The 19,032-nt window shown below is 46.0% G+C and overlaps 1 protein-coding gene across 50 annotated transcripts in view; it reads right to left on the bottom strand.

The window, feature by feature from the left end:
• Positions 1-19,032, bottom strand: part of ACAD10 (acyl-CoA dehydrogenase family member 10) — a 72,070-nt gene that overhangs the window by 21,861 nt on the left and 31,177 nt on the right. For 43 of the 50 annotated variants that reach the window (XR_012420668.1, XR_012420669.1, XR_012420671.1 and 40 more), the window contains 5 exons: positions 17,104-17,245; positions 11,903-11,971; positions 7,832-8,013; positions 5,391-5,541; positions 1,397-1,542 (listed from right to left, as the gene is read on the bottom strand). Coding sequence is in view for 28 of the 50 variants with exons in the window: in XM_074007863.1 (XP_073863964.1) it covers positions 1,397-1,542; positions 5,391-5,541; positions 7,832-8,013; positions 11,903-11,971; positions 17,104-17,245 (690 nt within the window). In the remaining 22 variants the exon portion in view is untranslated. The remainder of the gene's footprint in view (positions 1-1,396; positions 1,543-5,390; positions 5,542-7,831; positions 8,014-11,902; positions 11,972-17,103; positions 17,246-19,032) is intronic. The other 7 variants (XM_074007866.1, XM_074007871.1, XM_074007873.1 and 4 more) reach the window with 2 other exon arrangements.

The following is a 19,032-nucleotide window of genomic DNA, read 5'->3' as shown; positions in this document are numbered from 1 at the left end:
CCGGGCGAGGTGGCGGGCGCCTGTAGTCCCAGCTACTTGGGAGGCTGAGGCGGGAGAATGGCGTGAACCCGGGAGGCGGAGCTTGCAGTGAGCCGAGATCACGCCACTGCACTCCAGCCTGGGAGACACAGCGAGACTCCGTCTCAAAAAAAAAAAAAAAAAAATTGGAAACAAATTGAATATCTAAATAGGAATTAACCCAAAAGTCTTCCCTTAATTCTCTTTTTTTTTTTTTTTTTTCTTTTTTGAGACGGAGTCTCGCTCTGTCGCCCAGGCTGGAGTGCAATCATCTCGGCTCACTGCAAGCTCTGCCTCCCGGGTTCACGTGCCATTCTCTTGCCTCAGGCTCCTGAGTAGCTGGGACTACAGGTGCCCACCACTACGCCCGGCTAATTTTTTTGTATTTTTAGTAGAGATGGGGTTTCACCATGTTAGCCAGGATGGTCTCGATCTCCTGACCTTATGATCTGCCCGTCTCGGCCTCCCAAAGTCCAAAGTGCTGGGATTACAGGTGTGAGCCACCGTACCCAGCCATCTTCCCTTAATTCTATACAATAAGATTATATGCTCTCATTAAAAATTATGCTGTAGAATATGTAATGTCATGAAAACATGTCTACAGTATACAATGAAGTGAAAAAAAGCATGTCATTCGATCATGTTACATTTTTGTTTTAGGAAATATACATATACACACAAGAAAAGATGACATGGATAGATACTGAAATGTCAGCAAATGGTTATCTCTGGGACTACTAATGATTTTAACTGTTTCGTTGTTGTTGCTATCTGTTGGCTCTAGTATTTTTATAATAAATGTGGCTTGTTTTTGTTTTTTTTTGAGATGGAGTCTTGCCCTGTTGTGCAGGCTGGAGTGCAATGGTGTGATCTCGGCTGACTGCAACCTCCGCCTCCCAGGTTCAAACGATTCTCCTGCCTCAGCCTCCCGAGTAGCTGGGGTTATAGGCGCATGCCACCACATCCAGCTAATTTTTTATTTTTAGTAGAGATGGGGTTTCACCATGTTAGCCAGCCTGGTCTTGAACTCCTGACCTTGTGATCCGCCCGCCTTGGTCTCCCAAAGTGCTGGGATTACAGGCGTGAGCCACCACACCCAGCCACAATAAATGTGTTTTTAATTTAAAACCCTAAATAGAAGTTAGCTGTGTAAAAGCATAAGAGGTGCCTATACAAGCATACTTTTCACTTAACACACATTCTGTATCTACTTCCCCGCAAATGTGACAGGAGAGCATTCCAGCTATGTTTCCCACCAGAACCACCAGGACCTCACTTTCATTTTCCTGTCCAATCATGGACTACTTCAGCTGAGTTTGCTCCCAAGTGCTTTGAGAACTGGCTTGCTCCTCCACTATCCTCCAGCAGCAGTTCCTACCTCTCAGCACGGGAAAACTGGACGGTAGGTAATGAGCCAGGCAGCTGTAGGCCACATCGATGAGGGGGTCGCCCAAGGTAGAAAGTTCCCAGTCAAGGACAGCAAGCACCTCTGGCTTTTCTGGATGAAACACCAGGTTGTCGAGCCTGAAAAGCCCCAGGAGGAACAGAGACAGCACTAAGAAAACTGCCGGCTAGGGAGGATTCTGCGTGGTCTGTTTGCCTTTCAGACTGGCTCCCCACCCTCCCATCCCCTCTGTGCCCGGGAGCCTGAGCTCCCTGGGCTGTGTGCTCCAAGGACTCCCTTGCCCTCTGGCTTCCAGCTGGACTCAGCCAATCAAAAGCAGGAGATGGGAAGGGGCCTGGTTATTTATTTCCCCAGCTCCTTCTCTGCAGCCCTCCCCAGAGAGCTAGCCTCTCTGGGTTCAGGGAATTACTCCCTCCCTGTGATGGTTTTAGAACAGATCTGTAAATCCTTTGACACTCCTCCCACAAAAGGTAGAGTCTTACGCTTGGCCCAGTGAAGCATCTTGCTTCTAACAGATACAAGACACATGGAAGTGATGCTGAGGGACTCCCGAGACTAGACTAGGTCAGAAAACGTGATACAGCTTCTGCCCAGCCCTCTGTCCCTTGAAACACACTATTTTGGAGCCCTGAGCCGCCAGGTAAGAAGTCCAGGGTTGAGTGCAATGGCTCATGCCTGTAATCCCCACATTTTGGGAGGACAAGTTGGGAGGACTGCTTAAGCTCAGGAGTTCAAGACCAGCCAGGGCAACATAGCAAGACCCTATCTCTACAAAAAAAAATTTAAAAATTAGCTGAGCATGGTAGTGCACGCCTATAGTCACAGCTACTCAGGAGGCTAAGGTGGGAGTATCACTGAGCCCAGGAGTTGGCAGCTGCAGTCAGTTATGTTCCAGCCTATGAATAGCTACTGCACTCCAGCCTGGGTGACAGTGCAAGATCCTGTCTCAAAGAAAAAAGTCCAGTTACCCAGAAGCTGCCATGCTGGAGAGACGATGTGGGAACCATAAAGAGACAGAAAGAGAGGCCCAAGGAGCCCGGCTGTTCCTATCTTCTCTGCCCAGGGCCAGCATGCTAGCAAGCCTTCAGAAGATTCAGCCCTGCCCAACAGCCGCCCTACTTTGAAATAAGCTGTCCTGTCCCCAGACTGCAAAGATTCATGAGCAAAATGACTACTGTCGTTGTTGATAGCCACTCAGTTCTGACAAAGTTTGTTGTAGAGTAGCAATAACCACAGCACATGCTTGCCCTGTCAGACTGACTCCTCACTGTTCCTGGCCCCGGGACTCCACACTGTTCTTCAGCGTTTCCTCTAAACCACACTACAACCCTATATTGAACTCTCCCCAAATAGCCTCTTTCATGCTTTCTGTTTCCTGCCAGGGCTGTCTGTAATGCATGCTTTATTTAAAAGAAAAAGTAAACATCAAGCATGCAGAAAAATACAGAGAATGATATAATGTCAGAACTCATGTGTCCATCTTTCAGATTTAGCAGATATTATATCTTTTTTGTTATATTTGCTTCAGATTTTTAAAAAAATGACAGATTAACTGCCATCCTGAAGTTAGTATATATCAGTCTCAGACATTTCTATATTTCTCTTATCTATACCTGTACCTATATACCACATATAGTGTTCTTTCAATTATTTTTAAGTTTTCATAAATGATTTATTACCCTTTTGAAACTTACTTTTTTCTACTTAGCATTATCTGTTTGAGACTTATGACTTATGTACAGCAAATTGGTTTATTTTACCCACTAAATAGAATTCCAACATATGGCCAAACTACATTTTATTTATCATGTATTATAATTACAAGCATGACCAAAACAAACATCTTCGCCTGAGTCTCTTGGTGCAAAGCTGCAGATGCTTCTTCACAAAAAACGATGTGTTGCAGCATATTCCCATCTTCCATGTTACTGCCCATTACTTTTCTTTTCTTTTCTTTTTGAGACGGAGTCTCACTCTGTCACCCAGACTGGAATGCAGTGGCACGGTCTTGGCTCACTGCAACCTCTACCTCCCGGATTCAAGTGATTCTCCTGCCTCACCCTCCCAAGTAGTTGAGATTACACGGGTAAAACCACACTCGGGTACTTTTTGTATTTTTAGTAGACATGGGATTTTGGCATGTTGGCCAGGCTGGTCTCGAACTGCTGACCTCAAGTGATCTGCCCGCTTCGGCCTCCCAAAGTGCTGGGATTACAGGCATGAGTCGCCTACTACTTTTCAAAGTAGCTGCGGCAGTTTATGCTTTCACCACCGGTGATTCACTCCATTAGCAAGAAATATTCTTCCATCCATCAAAAATCAGAATTATCTCAACTATGTTGATCAATAAGCAGCAGCACACTCTCTAAAATCAGAGGATGCCTTTCCTGGAGGCAACATCCTAAATGATCATCATACTTCACTATAGCTAGGGGACGGGGTGCTCAGACTGCACTGGACATCTCCTGCCTGCTGTATACTTGATCACATTCGTAGATCTTTGAGGTGCCAAGAGAAGCAAAGACAAGGTCCACGGAGCAGCTGTTATGGGCTGGTGACACAAAGGCCACCTGAGGTCTTCCCCACCAAAGGAAATACATGGCAATAGCTGGCAAGGAAAGTGTTGTCAGGCAAGTGCTCTAGAGTCCCAAGTGGGGAAAGATGGAGGAGGGGGTCAAATGCAGCCCAACTGCTTGCCAAGTTCAAGGCAGTGTGGGGGAAGCACTTGGCCCCATCAGTCTCTGATGCAGGAGCAGGTTCCTCAAGCTCCCATGATGACCACATGACAAAGAAAGCTCAGCTGTCCACTCTCAGACCCAGGGGGATTCCCAAAGGTGGCTGGATAACAGAAGAAGCCGGGAGCGAGGGACACAGGTCAAGCCAATGAAGACAGGCCAATCAAATCTGGAGGGCAAAGAAGTGTCTTTAAGGCTGGGCACGGTGGCTCACACCTGTAATCCCAGCACTTTGGGAGGCCAAGGTGGGCAGAACACTTGAGGGCAGGAGTTTGAGACCAGCCTGATCAACATGATAAAACCCCATCTCATATTTTTGTATTACTAAAAATATATTGTATTTTTGGATTTCTAAAAATGCAGTGAGCTGAGATCATGCCACTGCACTCCAGCCTGGGCGACGGAGTGAAACTGTCTTTAAAAAAAAAAAAAAGAAGAAGCCGAAAGGTCTTTAAAATTTAAAATTAACCTTCACTGTCTAGCCTTGTTTAATAAAAGGCCTGGGTCCCCACATGGGCAAAAAGACAAGCCAAATAAGGCATTCTTGCATCAAAAGCAGGTCTCCAGGTGCTGTGAAGCAGAAAACACAATAAACACTACCCTATAAAAGTACCTAATGGGCAGTTTTCACAGCAAGAGATGATAAGATAAAGCTATCATCTCTGCCGCCGGATGCCAGGCATACTGAAGTTCCCATTTTAGCCGCGCTACAGACTCATCACATACCCCCAGAGACTCTGTCACTCTCTTTCAATCCTTTCACTACACCCAGTGAGAATGTCCATCCCCAGGCCTCTTGGGAGGTGAGTGGCACCCTCACTCTGCCTTACTTTCAGATGAGATCAGGCCTCTTCAGGGGCCGTAGACTCTGCCTTACTTTCAAACAGTGGGTCTCAACAGAGGAATGCTGCCCTCCCTGGGAACACTGGACCAGGTCTGCAAAGATTTTTGGTTGCCACACTCTGCGGGGAGGGGTGCTACTGGCATCGGGTTGAGGCCAGGGATGATGCCTGACATCCTACAATGCACAGTAGCTCCCACCACAAAAAAGTACCCAATTCAACATGTCACGGTGCCAGAGCTGAGAAACCCTGCCTGAAAAGGCCACACACAGAGAGGTGCTTTGTAATAGGAATAATTCCCGACTGTAAATTGCAGCAAGACCAATTGCTCAATTCCCCCTTGGAGTGTCCTTGCTGTCATTTTTCAGCTCTCCCTGCCATCACATCTACCTGAAGTCCCCGTGCACCAGTGTGGTCCTCTGCTGATGGGGAAGATGGAGGGGGAGCCACTCGATCAGCCTCTCCATAGCTGGGATGGTGCTGGTTTCAGAAGCCCGATACTGCTTAACCCAGGTTCGCACCTGGCGTGGAATATAGGCCCCTGTGGGAAAGATGATTAGAACATGGTACGCAATTTCAGCAACCTCTGAAAGTAACGGGAAAAAAAACCAGTGCAGTAAAACCCTTTGTCATGCTCTGCAGTGGGTGCTGCGGTGTCTTTGAACACGTTCCTAAGACTGGAGAATTTCCCACATGATGCTCCTGCTGCCCCAAGGTGGAAATCATCGGCTGTTTGGCTGGATTAGTGTGGTCTGGGTGCTGTTCCTAGCTGTGTGGTCTCCAAATATGATCTCTGCTCCTCTTAAAGACCTTATGGCCGGGCATGGTGGCTCACACCTGTAATCCCAGCACTTTGGGAGGCCAAGGTGGGCAGATCATGAGGTCAGGAGTTCGAGACCAGCCTGTCCAACATGGCAAAAGCCCGTCTCTACTAAAAAATACAAAAATTAGCCAGGTGTGGTGGTGGGTGCCTGTGATCCCAGCTACTTGGGAGGCTGAGGCAGGAGAATCACTTGAACCCAGGTGGTGGAGGTTGAAGTGAGCCGAGATCACACCATTGCACTCCAGCCTGGGTAACAAGAGCAAAACTCCATCTCCAAAAAAAAGATCTTGTGTGCTTCCTAATAGCCTTTCATAAATCAATTTTTGGCTAAACCACAGTGGTTAGCTGAAGGCAAATCAACCCTGGAGTCAGACTGCCAGACTTTGAAACCCAGCTCTGCTGTTCTCTAGCAGTGTGATCTCAGGCAGGTTACTTAGCATCTCTATGCTTTAGTTTCCTCATCTTTTTTTTTTTTTTTTTTTTTTTGAGACGGAGTCTTGCTCTGTGCCCCAGGCTGGAGTGCAGTGGCGCGATCTCGGCTCACTGCAAGCTCCGCCTCCCCGGGTTCACGCCATTCTCCTGCCTCAGCCTCCCGAGTAGCTGGGACTACAGGCGCCCGCCACCTCGCCCAGCTAATTTTCTTGTATTTTTTAGTAGAGACGGGGTTTCACCGTGTTAGCCAGGATGGTCTCGATCTCCTGACCTCATGATCCGCCCGTCTCGGCCTCCCAAAGTGCTGGGATTACAGGCTTGAGCCACCGCGCCCGGCCAGTTTCCTCATCTTAAGATGGTCCTCATAGAGCCGTTGGGAGAATAAAATATGTAAAGCCCTTAGAACTGTTCTTGGCATATGGTAAGTACTATATGAGGGCTGGCTGCAGTGGCTCATGCCTGTAATCCCAACACTTCGGGAGGCCAAATCACTTGAGCGCAGGAGTTTGGGTAGAGCCTGGGCAACATGGCGAAATCCTGTCTCTACTAAAAATACAAAAATTAGCTGGGCATGGTGGTCCATACCTGTAGTCCCAGCTACTCAAGAGGGAGAGATGGGAGGATCACTTGAGCCCAAGAGGTTGAGGCTGCAGTGAGCCAAGATCACACCACTACACTCCAGTGTGGGCTACAGAGAGAGACCCTGTCTCAAAAAACAAACAAAAAAACTATCCCTGTTGAAACTGGACACGGTGGCACATGCCCAGAGTCCCAACTACTTGGGAGGCTGAGACAGGAGGATGGCTTGAGCCCGTAAGTTTGAGACCAGACCAGCCTGGGCAACATAGTGAGACCCCTATCTCAAAAAAAATATATATTCCTGTTGAAGAGTATTTAGGGAAAAGGGTAAGAAACAGAGAAAAGGCCGGGCGCGGTGGCTCAAGCCTGTAATCCCAGCACTTTGGGAGGCCGAGACGGGCGGATCACGAGGTCAGGAGATCGAGACCATCCTGGCTAACACGGTGAAACCCCGTCTCTACTAAAAAATACAAAAAACTAGCCGGGCGAGGTGGCGGGCGCCTGTAGTCCCAGCTACTCGGGAGGCTGAGGCAGGAGAATGGCGTGAACCCGGGGAGGCGGAGCTTGCAGTGAGCTGAGATCCGGCCACAGCACTCCAGCCTGGGCGACAGAGCGAGACTCTGTCTGGAAAAAAAAAAAAAAAAGAAACAGAGAAAAACACATTTTAAATACCTTTGGTCAGTATCAGAAAAAAAATTTAAATGGTCTAGTGAGATAAAAGTAGCAGGGAATTGGATAGTAGAATACTTCAGGGAAAAAAAGAAAAAATGAAAAAAAAAAGTTGCAGGGAAGAAAGATTGTGTAGTTCATAAAGGGATTTATCAAAGGCCCAAATACCTAAGTCAGCAACACCTCCATTAAAACTAAACTGGATTTCCAAGGAAGAAGCTAAGTGTGCCTTACGCATGGTGTGTTAATACCCAAAATGATTCAGATCCTAAAAGCAGAAGCACTAGTGATGAAACAACCAGCATGGGAGACGTGGCCTCCTGCTCACCTTGCTTCCCATAGTCTTCAAGCCCCACAGCCTGGGGATCCACACTGTGAATTTTGCACAGGACTGTGTTCATAGCAGTGTATATGGCTCGCCTGTGGCTGGGTTCCAAGCCTGGCAGGGAAGGGTCTTTGTAGATGAGACCTGGGCAGTACTCCATCACATAGAATGGGGTGCCAACGACACTGGGAGGAACACAGAAGGGGTTTCAGGGATCAGAGTCATAATGTGGCAGGCTGTTAGTCATGACCCTATTCTTTGTCACTGTCCCTGGGTGTATGGGTTGAGATCTGGAGAAGAGTTCAGACCCAGAGCACTGGATACTTCCTTTTTCCTTTCACATAAGCACAGTGCATTAGAAGTATCCTTCTTGCAACGGATCTATCCACATACATACACACGTGCATACACACACATGCACACCCATCTGTGCTTCTTGGACAGCATGCTTTTCTCTTCTCCCTGGTTCCTTTGTATAAGCCACAGGAATGGATTCAAAGTGTAACAATGTAGCAAGCAGCAAGGCTCAGAGAAGGACCTCTGGAGTCACACAGAACCGGTTTTTATTTCTTTTCTTTTTTTTTTTTTTTTTTGAAATGGAGTCTGGCTCTGTCGCCCAGGCTGGAGTGCAGTGGCCGGATCTCAGCTCACTGCGAGCTCCGCCTCCCGGATTTACGCCATTCTCCTGCCTCAGCCTCCCGAGTAGCTGGGACTACAGGTGCCCGCCACCTCGCCTGGCTAGTTTTTTTGTATTTTTTAGTAGAGACGGGGTTTCACCGTGTTCGCTAGGATGGTCTCGATCTCCTGACCTCGTGATCCGCCCGTCTCAGCCTCCCAAAGTGCTGGGATTACAGGCTTGAGCCACCGCGCCCGGCCTATTTCTTATTTTTTTATTTTTTTGAGATGGAGTCTTGCTCTGTTGCCCAGGCTGGAGTGCAGTGGCACGATCTCAGCTCACTGCAACCTCTTCCTGCTGGGTTCAAGCAATTCTCCTGCCTCAGCTGGGACTCCAGGTGCGTGCCACCATGCCTGACTAATTTTTGTATTTTTAGTAGAGATGGGGTTTCACCATGTTGGCCAGGCTGGTCTTAAACTCCTGACCTCAGATAATCTGCCTGCTTCAGCCTCCCAGAGTGTTGGGATTATGGGTGTGAGCCACTGCACCTGGTCAGAACCAGGTTTAAATCCCAACTCTGCCCTTAGTTGAAGAGTGACCCTGAGAGACTTATTAAACCTCTTTAGGCTTTGTTGTTGAGATGGAGTCTCGCTCTGTTGCCTGTTGCCTAGGCTGGAGTGCAGTGGCACGATCTTGGCTCACTGCAACCTCCGCCTCCTGGTTTCAAGCGATTCTCCTGCCTCACCATCCCGAATAGCTGGAACTACAGGTGTGCGCCACCACATCCGGCTAATTTTTTTGTATTTTTAGTAGAGATGGGGTTTCACTGTGTTAGCCAGGATGGTCTCAATCTCCTGACCTCGTAATCCGCCTGCCTCAGCCTCCCAAAATGCTGGGATTACAGGCGTGAGCCACTGCGCCCAGCCGTGTTGTTGTTTTTTAATCTGTAAGACATACCCACTTCAAAGGGTAATTGCAAGAATTAAGGGCGCTTCCAGGGTATTTGTTACTTAAAAAAAAAAAAATGAATTAAGCAACAAACATACAGAGTGCCTGGCATGGTCTCTGGTTCCAACAAGGGTTCAGTAAGTATCCCTTCTTGTTATTGAGGTTATTTTTATCATTTTTCGGTGGTATGAATGGTGTATATACCACCCAGCAGTACTAAGGTGACCCAATGACATGTCACTAATCCATCTTTTGGTCATTACTAGCAATCAGTTTACTACTCTACTGTACTTTATTTATTTATTTATTTGAGACAGAGTCTCACTCTATCACCTAGGCTGGAGTGCAGTGGTGTGATCTCGGCCTACTGCAAACTCTGCCTCTCGGGTTCAAACGATTCTCCTGACTCCAGGCACGTACCACCATGCCCAGCTAATTTTTGTATTTTTCAGTAGAGACGGGGTTCCACCATGTTGGCCAGGCTGGTCTCAAACTCCTGGTTTCAAGTGATCCATCTGCCTCAGGCTCCAGTTTACTACTCTAAAAAATTGTTTTGAAAATTCTACCATTGGCCGGGCGTGGTGGCTCAAGCCTGTAATCCTAGCACTTTGGGAGGCCGAGACGGGCGGATCACGAGGTCAGGAGATCGAGACCATCCTGGCTAACACGGTGAAACCCCGTCTCTACTAAAAAATACAAAAAAACTAGCCGGGTGAGGTGGCGGGCGCCTGTAGTCCCAGCTACTCGGGAGGCTGAGGCAGGAAAATGGCGTAAACCCGGGAGGCGGAGCTTGCAGTGAGCTGAGATCTGGCCACTGCACTCCAGCCTGGGTGACAGAGCAAGACTCCGTCTGAAAAAAAAAAAAGAAAAGAAAATTCTACCATTACAAATGTTTCAAGTTGAAAAACTATTACAAAAGATGTTTCCAAGAGAATTGGGGAAATTTGAACATGGGCTGGATATTCAGTATTATTATTAAATAATTGTTAGTTATCTTAGGTGTACTGGTGTTGTGGTTATGAAAGACAATGTCAGCCAGGTGCAGTGGCTCACACCTGTAATCCGGCACTTTGGGAGGCCAAGGCAGATGGATCACTTGAGGTCAAGAGTTTGAGACCAGCCTGGCCAACAAGGCAAAACCCCGTCTCTATTAAAAATACAAAAATTAGCCAGGTGTGGTGGTGCATGCCTGTAATCCCAGCTACTTGGGAGGTTGAGGCAGGAGAATTGCTTGAATTCAGGAGGCAGAGGTTGCAGTGTGCCCAGACTGCGCCATTACACTCCAGCCTGGGCAACAGAGTGAGACTCCATCTCAAAAAAAAAGGAAAAAAAAGAAAAGGAAAAAAAAGACAGGGTCTCACTCTATCATCCAGCCTGGAGTGCGGTGGTGTGATCACAGCTCACTGCAGCCTCCACCTCCCACCTCAATTGTTCCAGGTAAGTAGGTGGGACTACAGGTGTGCACCTCCACACCTGGCTAATTTTTTTTTGTTTTTGTAGAGATGGGGTTTTGCCATGTTGCCCTGACTGGTCTCAAACTCCTGGGCTCAAGTGATCTGCCTGCCTCAGCCTCCTTAAGTGATGGGATTACAGGCGTTAGCCACTATGCCTGGTCAATGTCTTTATTCTTGAGAGATGCATGCTGTCTGAAACTTATTTCAAAAGGTTCAGCCAAAAAAAATCATTATATACATGTTAAAAGTATACATGTATACACACACACATATATAGAAAATAAATGTGGCAAAATGTTAACAATGTTTTAATTTTTGATCTAGATGAAATATAAACAGATATTCATTATATTATTTTTTCTTCTTTCACCTTTTCCGAAGGTTTCAAATGTTTCATAATTAAAACGTTAGGAAAGAAGTGACACTCAAAAAGCATGTTACAAAGCTGTTTAAAATAGTTTAGGTCCAGGCACAGTGGCTCACACTTGTAATCCCAGCATCATGGGAGGCCGAAGTGGGCGGATCATCTGAGGTCAGGAGTTGGAGACAAGCAAGGCCAACATGGTGAAACCCTGTCTCTACTCAAAAAATAAAAAAACTAGCCGGGCGTAGTGGGGGGCGCCTGTAATCCCAGCTACTCAGCAGGCTGAGGCAAGAGAATCATTTGAACTCAGGAGGCAGAGGTTGCAGTGAGCCGAGATTGGGCCACTGGACTCCAGCCTGGGTGACAGAATGAGACTCCGTCTCAAAACACCAAACAGTTTAGAAAGACTCTTATAAAAGAATAAACAAAAACAAGCAACATGAAACTAGATAAATATGGATTTTTTGAATGTTAAAAAAAGATGTTTTCTACCAATTCTCCCTAAAGCAGGCATATACTTATCTGGCAGGATAACTTAAATATCTGAGAACTTCTGGGAGAGGGTGCTATAAAGTTTCTTTGCCCTCCTACCCAAATTTTATTTGTCTTTAACGAATTGGAATTTGTGTTAGCATATGGGCTGTTCTCTCCTGTAGCTTGAATGTGCGATAGCAAAAACATCTGAACTTTACCTTGAATCTTCACAGAGATCAAGAACGTTAGGTACAGGTACTCCAGCATTTGCAAGGGCTTTCATAATCCTGCCAGGACAAATGAAAATAAACAAAACCGCTGGTTGAATTGATGAGATTTTCTTCAAGTTACTTTTCTTTGTTTGTTTGTTTGTTTTGTTTTTTGAGACACAGTGTTGCTCTGTTGCCCAGGTTGGAGTGCAGTGGCGCGATCTTGGCTCACTGCAACCTTCACTTCCTGAGTTCAAGCCATTCTCAGGACTCAGTCTCCTGAGTAGCTGGGATTACAGATGTGCACCACCACGCCCAGCTAATTTTTGTATCTTTAGTAGAGACAAGGTTTTGCCATGTTGGCCAGGCTGGTCTCAAATTCCTGACCTTAGGTGATCCACCTGCCTCAGCCTCCCAAAGTCCTGGGATTACAGGCATAAGCCACTGCGCCTGGCCTGAAATTACTTTTCTGAATTAAAAATGGTACATAAATTAAAATGAAATTCTAAAAAATATTCAATTGACCCAAAAGTAAGAAAGAACAAAAAAAATGATGGGACAAACAAAAAACCAATGGTGAAATTGTAGACCTAAATCAAACATATCAATAACTACATTAAACTCAATAGATGAATAGATTCCAATTAAAAGACAGAAGTTGGCTGGACATGGTGGCTCCTGCCTGTCTCAACTAAAAATACAAAAATTAGCCAGGCGTGGTGGCGTGCACCTGTAATCCCAGCTACTTGGGTGGCTGAAGCATGAGAATCACTTGAACCCAGGAGGTGGAGGTTGCAGTGAGCCAAGATCGTTCCACTGTGTTCTCGCGTGGGTGACAGAGTGAGACTCCATCTCAAAAATCAAAAAAATAAATGAAATAAAATAAAAATAAAAGACAGAAGTTTTCAGTCTGGACAGAAAAGCATGACCTAATTATATGATGTCTACAAGAGATATGCGCTGAATATATAAACATAGATAGGTTGCAAAAACAAGAATGGAAATGGAAGCATTATGCAATCACTAAGCATAAGAAAGCTGGTGTGGCTACTTTAATATCAAATAAAGTAGGCTTTACAACAGTGTACCACCAGAGACAAAGAGAGACATTTGAAAATGATACAACTGCAAGTTCATCAGAAAGGTATTACAATCATAAATATGTACATGCTGAACAACAGAGCTTCAAAATACGTCAAGTAAAAATGATCAAAATTAAAGAGAAAAAAATGAAGAAATCCACAAGTCTTAGCTGAGATTTTAACACTCCTTTCACAGTAATGATAGAATTAGACAAAACTAGATTTATCTAAAGACATATATCTGAACCCACTACCAACCAACCTGATCTGATGGATATTTGTATACCACTAACTCAGATATTGCAAAACATACATTATTTTCAAGTAAACACAATATGTTTACCAAGATAAGTCATGTGCTGGTCCATAAAATAAATCTCAATAAATTTCAATAAAAATTAAAATGTAGCCCAGCACGGTAGCTCACACCTATAATCCTAGCACTTTGGGAGGCCAAGGTGGGCGGATTACCTGAAGTCAGGAGTTCAACACCAGCCTGGCCAATATGGCAAAACCCTGTCTCTATTAAAAGTACAAAAATTAGGGCTGTGCATGGTGGCTTAAACCTGTAATCCCAGCACTTTCGGAGGCCGAGGTGGGCGGATCACAAGGTCAGGAGATCGAGACCATCCTGGCTAACATGGTGAAACCCTGTCTCTACTAAAAATACAAAAAAAATTAGCCAGGTGTGGTGGCAGGCGCCTGTAGTCCCAGCTACTCGCAAGGCTGAGGCAGGAGAATGGCGTGAACCCAGGAAGCAGAGCTTGTAGTGGGCTGAAATCATGCCACTGCACTCCAGCCTGGGCAATAGAGCGAGACTCCGTCTCAAAAAAATAATAATAATAATACAAAAATTAGTCAGGCATGGTGCCTCACACCTGTACTTCTACCTACTCAGAAGGCTGAGGCAGGAGAATCACTTGAACCCAGGAGGCGGAGGTTGCAGTGAACCGAGATCATGCCACTGCAATGAAGACTGGGCGACAAGAGCGAAACCCCGTCTCAAAAAATAACAAACAAAAGGCTGGGCGCGGTGACTCACACCTGTAATCCCAGCACTTTGGGAGGCTGAGGCGGGTGGATCACGAAGTCAGGAGATCGAGACCATCCTGGCCAACATGGTGAAACCCCATCTCTACTAAAAATACAAAAATTAGCCGGGCATGGTGGTGTGTGCCTGTAGTCCCAGCTACCCAGGAGGCTGAGGCAGAAGAATCGCTTGAACCTGGGAGGCGGAGGTTGCAGTGAGCCAAGATCGCGCCACTGCACTCCAGCCTGGGCGACAGAGCAAAAACTCCGCCTCAAAACAAAACAAACAATAGAAAAAAGTAACAAAACAAACTGTGGTTCCCAGATCAATGTGATTGATAAACCCCTAGCTAGACTAACGAGAGAGAGAATACAAATTATCAATCAATACCAGCAGTGATAAAGAAAGGATATCACTAGGGTGGGCATAGTGGCTCACGCCTGTAATCGCAGCACTCTGGGAGGCCGAGGCAGGTGAATCACTTGAGGTCAGGGGTTGTAGACCAGCCACGCCAACATGGTGAAACCCCACCTCTACTAAAAATAGTAAATTAGCTGGGCATGGTGGCACGTGCCTGTAATCCCTGTTACTTGAGAGGCTAAGGCAGGAGAATCACTTGGACTTGGGAGGTGGAGGTGGCAATGAGGCAAGATCATGCCACTGCACTCCAGCCTGGGCGACAGAAAAAAAAAAAAAAAAGGATATCACTATAGATCCTACATATATTAAAAAGATAGTAAGGGAATATGATAAATAATAAATTCAATAGCTTGGGTGATATGAACAGACTCCTTAGAAATTACAACTTACCAAAACTAAAACAAGATGAAATAAAATATCTGAGTAACAATATTTTTATTAAATTAATAATCAAAAACCTTGGCCAGGCACGCTGGCTCCTGCCTGTAATCCCCAAAACTTTGGGAGGTCAACGTGGGAGGACTGCTTGAGGCCAAGAGTTCAAACAATATAGTAAGGCCCCATTTCTACAAAAAAATTTGTAAAACTAGCCAGGCATGATGGTATGTGCCTGTAGTACTTGGGAGGCTGAGGCAGGAGAATCACTTGAGCCCAGGAGTTCGAGTTTATAGTGAGGTATCATCGCACCACTGTACTCCAGCCTAGGCAAGAGTGACTCTCTGCCTAAAAAAAAAAAATCAGCTAATACTATATATGCAATTTGTATCTGCCTTTACTATCTTAAAATTTTATCATACACATTTGTTATTATAGGCATAGTTTTACTAGCTGCAATAACAGCATAATCATTAAGGGTGAGCTATGAAATCTGATGGACTGGCTATAAAGCTAGACTCTAGCACTTGCTTACTAGTTTTATGACCCTGGGTATGCTGGTTAATCTTTTTTTTTTTTTTTTTTTGAGACAGCGTCTCACTTTGTGAGTGCAGTGGTACGATCTCAGCTCACTACACCTCTGCTTCCTGAGTTCAAGTGATTCTCCGGCCTCAGCCTCCCATGTAGCTGGGACTACAGGTGCAAGGCACCAACACCTGGCTAATTTTTGTATTTTTTGTAGTCAGGGTTTCACCATGTTGCCCAGACTGGGCTCGAACTCCTGAGCTCAAAGCAATCTGCCTGCCTTGGTTTCTTTAAGCCTCACTCCTCCTAGTTATAAATGAGGATTATAACAGTAACATATCATAGAGTTGTGAGGATGCTCTGCAGTAACAAGACATTCAAAGCATTTATTTTAGTGCCTGGCACACACTAAACATTCAATAAATGTTAGCTATTACTATTTCTGTCATTGCAACGAGTAGATATACCAAGGTTTACTTATTTCCTGATTATGGTACAGATTATAGTACAGATTATAGTACATTTAAGTAGTTTCCAAACTCTTTTGTTTGTTTCTTGAGACAGAGTCTCACTCTGTCACACAGGCTGGAGTATGCAGTGGTGCCATCTCAGCTCAGTGCAGCCTCCACCTCCCAGGTTCAAGAGATCCTCTCACTTCAGCCTGCTGAGTAGATGGAACTACAGGCATATGCCACCACACCCATCTAACTATTTGTATTTTTGGTAGAGACAGGTTTTCACTATGTTGTCCAGGCTGGTCTTAAACTCCTGAGCTCAAGTGATCCACCTGCCTCAGCCTCCCAAAGTGCTGGGACTACATTAGCTACTGCTCCTGGCCTTCCAAATTCTTCTTATTAAACAACTTTGTGGTGAGCATATTAATACATAAAGCTGTTTCCCCCTACTTAGAATTATTTCTTTTTTTTTTTTTTTTTTTTTTTTTGAGACGGAGTCTTGCTCTGTCACCCAGGCTGGAGTGCAGTGGCCGGATCTCGGCTCACTGCAAGCTCCGCCTCCCAGGTTCACGCCATTCTCTTGCCTCAGCCTCCCGAGTAGCTGGGACTATAGGCGCCCGCCACCTCGCCCGGCTAGTTTTTTGTATTTTTTAGTAGAGACGGGGTTTCACCGTGTTAGCCAGGATGGTCTCGATCTCCTGACCTCGTGATCCGCCCGTCTCGGCCTCCCAAAGTGCTGGGATTACAGGCGTGAGCCACTGCGCCCGGCCAGAATTATTTCTTTAAGACAGAGACCCAGAATTGGAATTACTAGGTCTAAAAGTATGAAAACTCTGAGGCTTTTAATAAATTGTATCATATTGTTTTCCAGAATAGTTCTAATTTACATTTGGCTTTTTTGGGGATTGGGGCAGGGTCTCACAATGTCTCCCAGGCGGGAATGCAATGACGCCACAGTAACTCACTATAGCCTCAACCTCCCAGCTCAAGCAATCCTCCCACCTCAGCCTCCTGAGTAGGTGGGACTACAGGTTCGTGCCACCACGAGCAGGCTAATTCTTTTTTTTTTTTTTTTTTTTTTTTGGTAGAGACAGGGTTTTGCCACATTGCCTAGGCTGGTCTTGACCTCTTGGGCTCAATGATCCTTCTGCCTCGGTCTCCCAAGGCACTGGGATTATAGGTGTGACCCACAAAACCTGGTCCATAACTGTAGTTTTAAATGTCTTGGGGTGTTTTTATGGAGTGCTGACTTTTCTGTTTAGGGCTGAGCTTGTGCACGGTGGAGGCTAGTGGGCAAGTGCTCCCCTGGCCCTGAAAACTTACCTGAACTCCCTCTCTATGGCATGGGCAGATGGAAGGAGTGTCCCTGGGGGCTTCTTCCTCAGAACCAGATCACGATTAGCCAGCCTGATGTAGTAAGTTGGATTTGACTGCCCGTGATCAAACTGAAGGAGTTCCAATGGGCCTGCAAGTTTGAAAACAAAGAAAACTCAAACCAGCCCTGGACGACAGATCTGAGCAGACATTCTTTCTTTCTAATGAGTTCTGCATTTGGGCTTCAAAATATCCTCATCTGCCATGCAGTGCAAGAAAAGCACCTCTTACCTGCCTACCAGGAGTGACTGAGTCCCAGGTCTACACCCCGCCAACTCAGGTCCAGGATCACATGCCACTACAGTTTGTCAAAGGCCATTCATTTTATACCACAGTAATTTTCTCATTTTGTGCAGGTGTCCAATTTTGTCCTTCCTGCCAACTCCTGCTCCATGAATAAAAACATGCTCATTCTGTTCATCAAGCACAAATGCAGCCATGGCAACCCATCTTGCTAAATAGAATGCTTTAAGCCTGAGGATGAAAGGTGCCCTTGCACGTCCCTCTGCCTGACACTGCTGGGACAGCTGAAAGGAGTGACACAGAGGCCTCTGGCCTGACACAAAGCTGCTTTCATGAGATGCAATTTCCCACTGCACTAGGCTGAATTCCATGGCTCCCTTGCAGGATCCTGGCTGAGGTGAAAGTAATTCATTCTCAGCTCCATAAGAAGACTGAACCCTGGGTGTAGATTGATTTCACTTGGTTAGAAGAGCAGGCAAGCAACAGAAGTCTGCCTGAGTTCTTCCGGCTAGCCAGAGTGGGTGCCACAGCTGTGCAGAGGCCACTACCAATAATCCAATTGCTGGAAAACATCCTAATGTGAAACTCTATCAATAAAAGCCTTTTTCAAGGAGCAAGTGGGTGAAACCTTTATCACCTGGGAAAAATGTCTTCTTTGGCCGGGAGCAGAGGCTCATGCCTGTAATCCCAGCCCTTTGGGAGGCCAAGGTGGGTGGATCACCTGAGATCAGGAATTTGAGACCAGCCTGACCAACATAGTGAAACCCCATCTCTACTAAAAATATAAAAATTAACCAGGCATGGTAGCGGGTGCCTGTAATCCGAGCTACTTGGGAGGCTGAGGCAGGAGAATCACTAGAACCCAAGGGGTGGAGGTTGCAGTGAGCTGAGATCATGCCATTGCACTCCAGCCTGGGCAACAAGGGCAAAACTCCATCTCAAAAAAAATTAAATTAAATTAAAAAAAAATTTTAAGTCTCTTTTTTTGTTTTCTTTTGTTTTTGAAATGGAGTCTTGCTCTGTCATCCAGGCTGGAGTGCAGTGGCACTGTCTCAGCTCACTGCAACCTCTGCTTCCTGGGATCAAGCAATTCTCCTGCCTTAGCCTCCCCAGTAGCTGGGACTACAGGCATGCGCCACCACACTCAGCTAATTTTTGTATTTTTAGTAGAGATGGAGTTTCGCCATGTTGACCAAGCTGGTCTCAAACTCCTGGCCTCAAGTGATCTGCCCACCTCAGTCTCCCAAAGTGCTAGGATTACAGGCATGAGTCACCACCCCTGACCCAAAAGTGTCCTCTAAAGCACGCAAGGCAGCTGGTTTTCTGAGGGCGGAATGTGAAGGAGGAAAGAGAAAACTTCTCTCCAAGAAATGGAGACAACTTGTTGCATTTTAAAATCATGCAACTTTTTTTTTTTTTTTGAGAGAGTCTTGCTCTGTTGCCCAGGCTGCAGTGCAGTGGCATGATCTCAGCTCACTGCAACCTCCACCTCCTAGGTTCAAGTGATTCTCCTGAGTAGCTAGGACTACAGGCATGTGCCACCATGCCCAGCTAATTTTTGTATTTTTCCTTTTTTTTGGCGGGGGGGGGGGGATGGAGTCTTGCTCTGTCGCCTAGGCTGGAGTGCAGTGGCAC

Source organism: Macaca fascicularis, chromosome 11, assembly GCF_037993035.2.
Source record: "Macaca fascicularis isolate 582-1 chromosome 11, T2T-MFA8v1.1".
NCBI classification, from domain to species: domain Eukaryota; kingdom Metazoa; phylum Chordata; class Mammalia; order Primates; family Cercopithecidae; genus Macaca; species Macaca fascicularis.
Note: the sequence above shows the minus strand (reverse complement) of the source record. Positions and strands in the feature narration are given on the sequence as shown.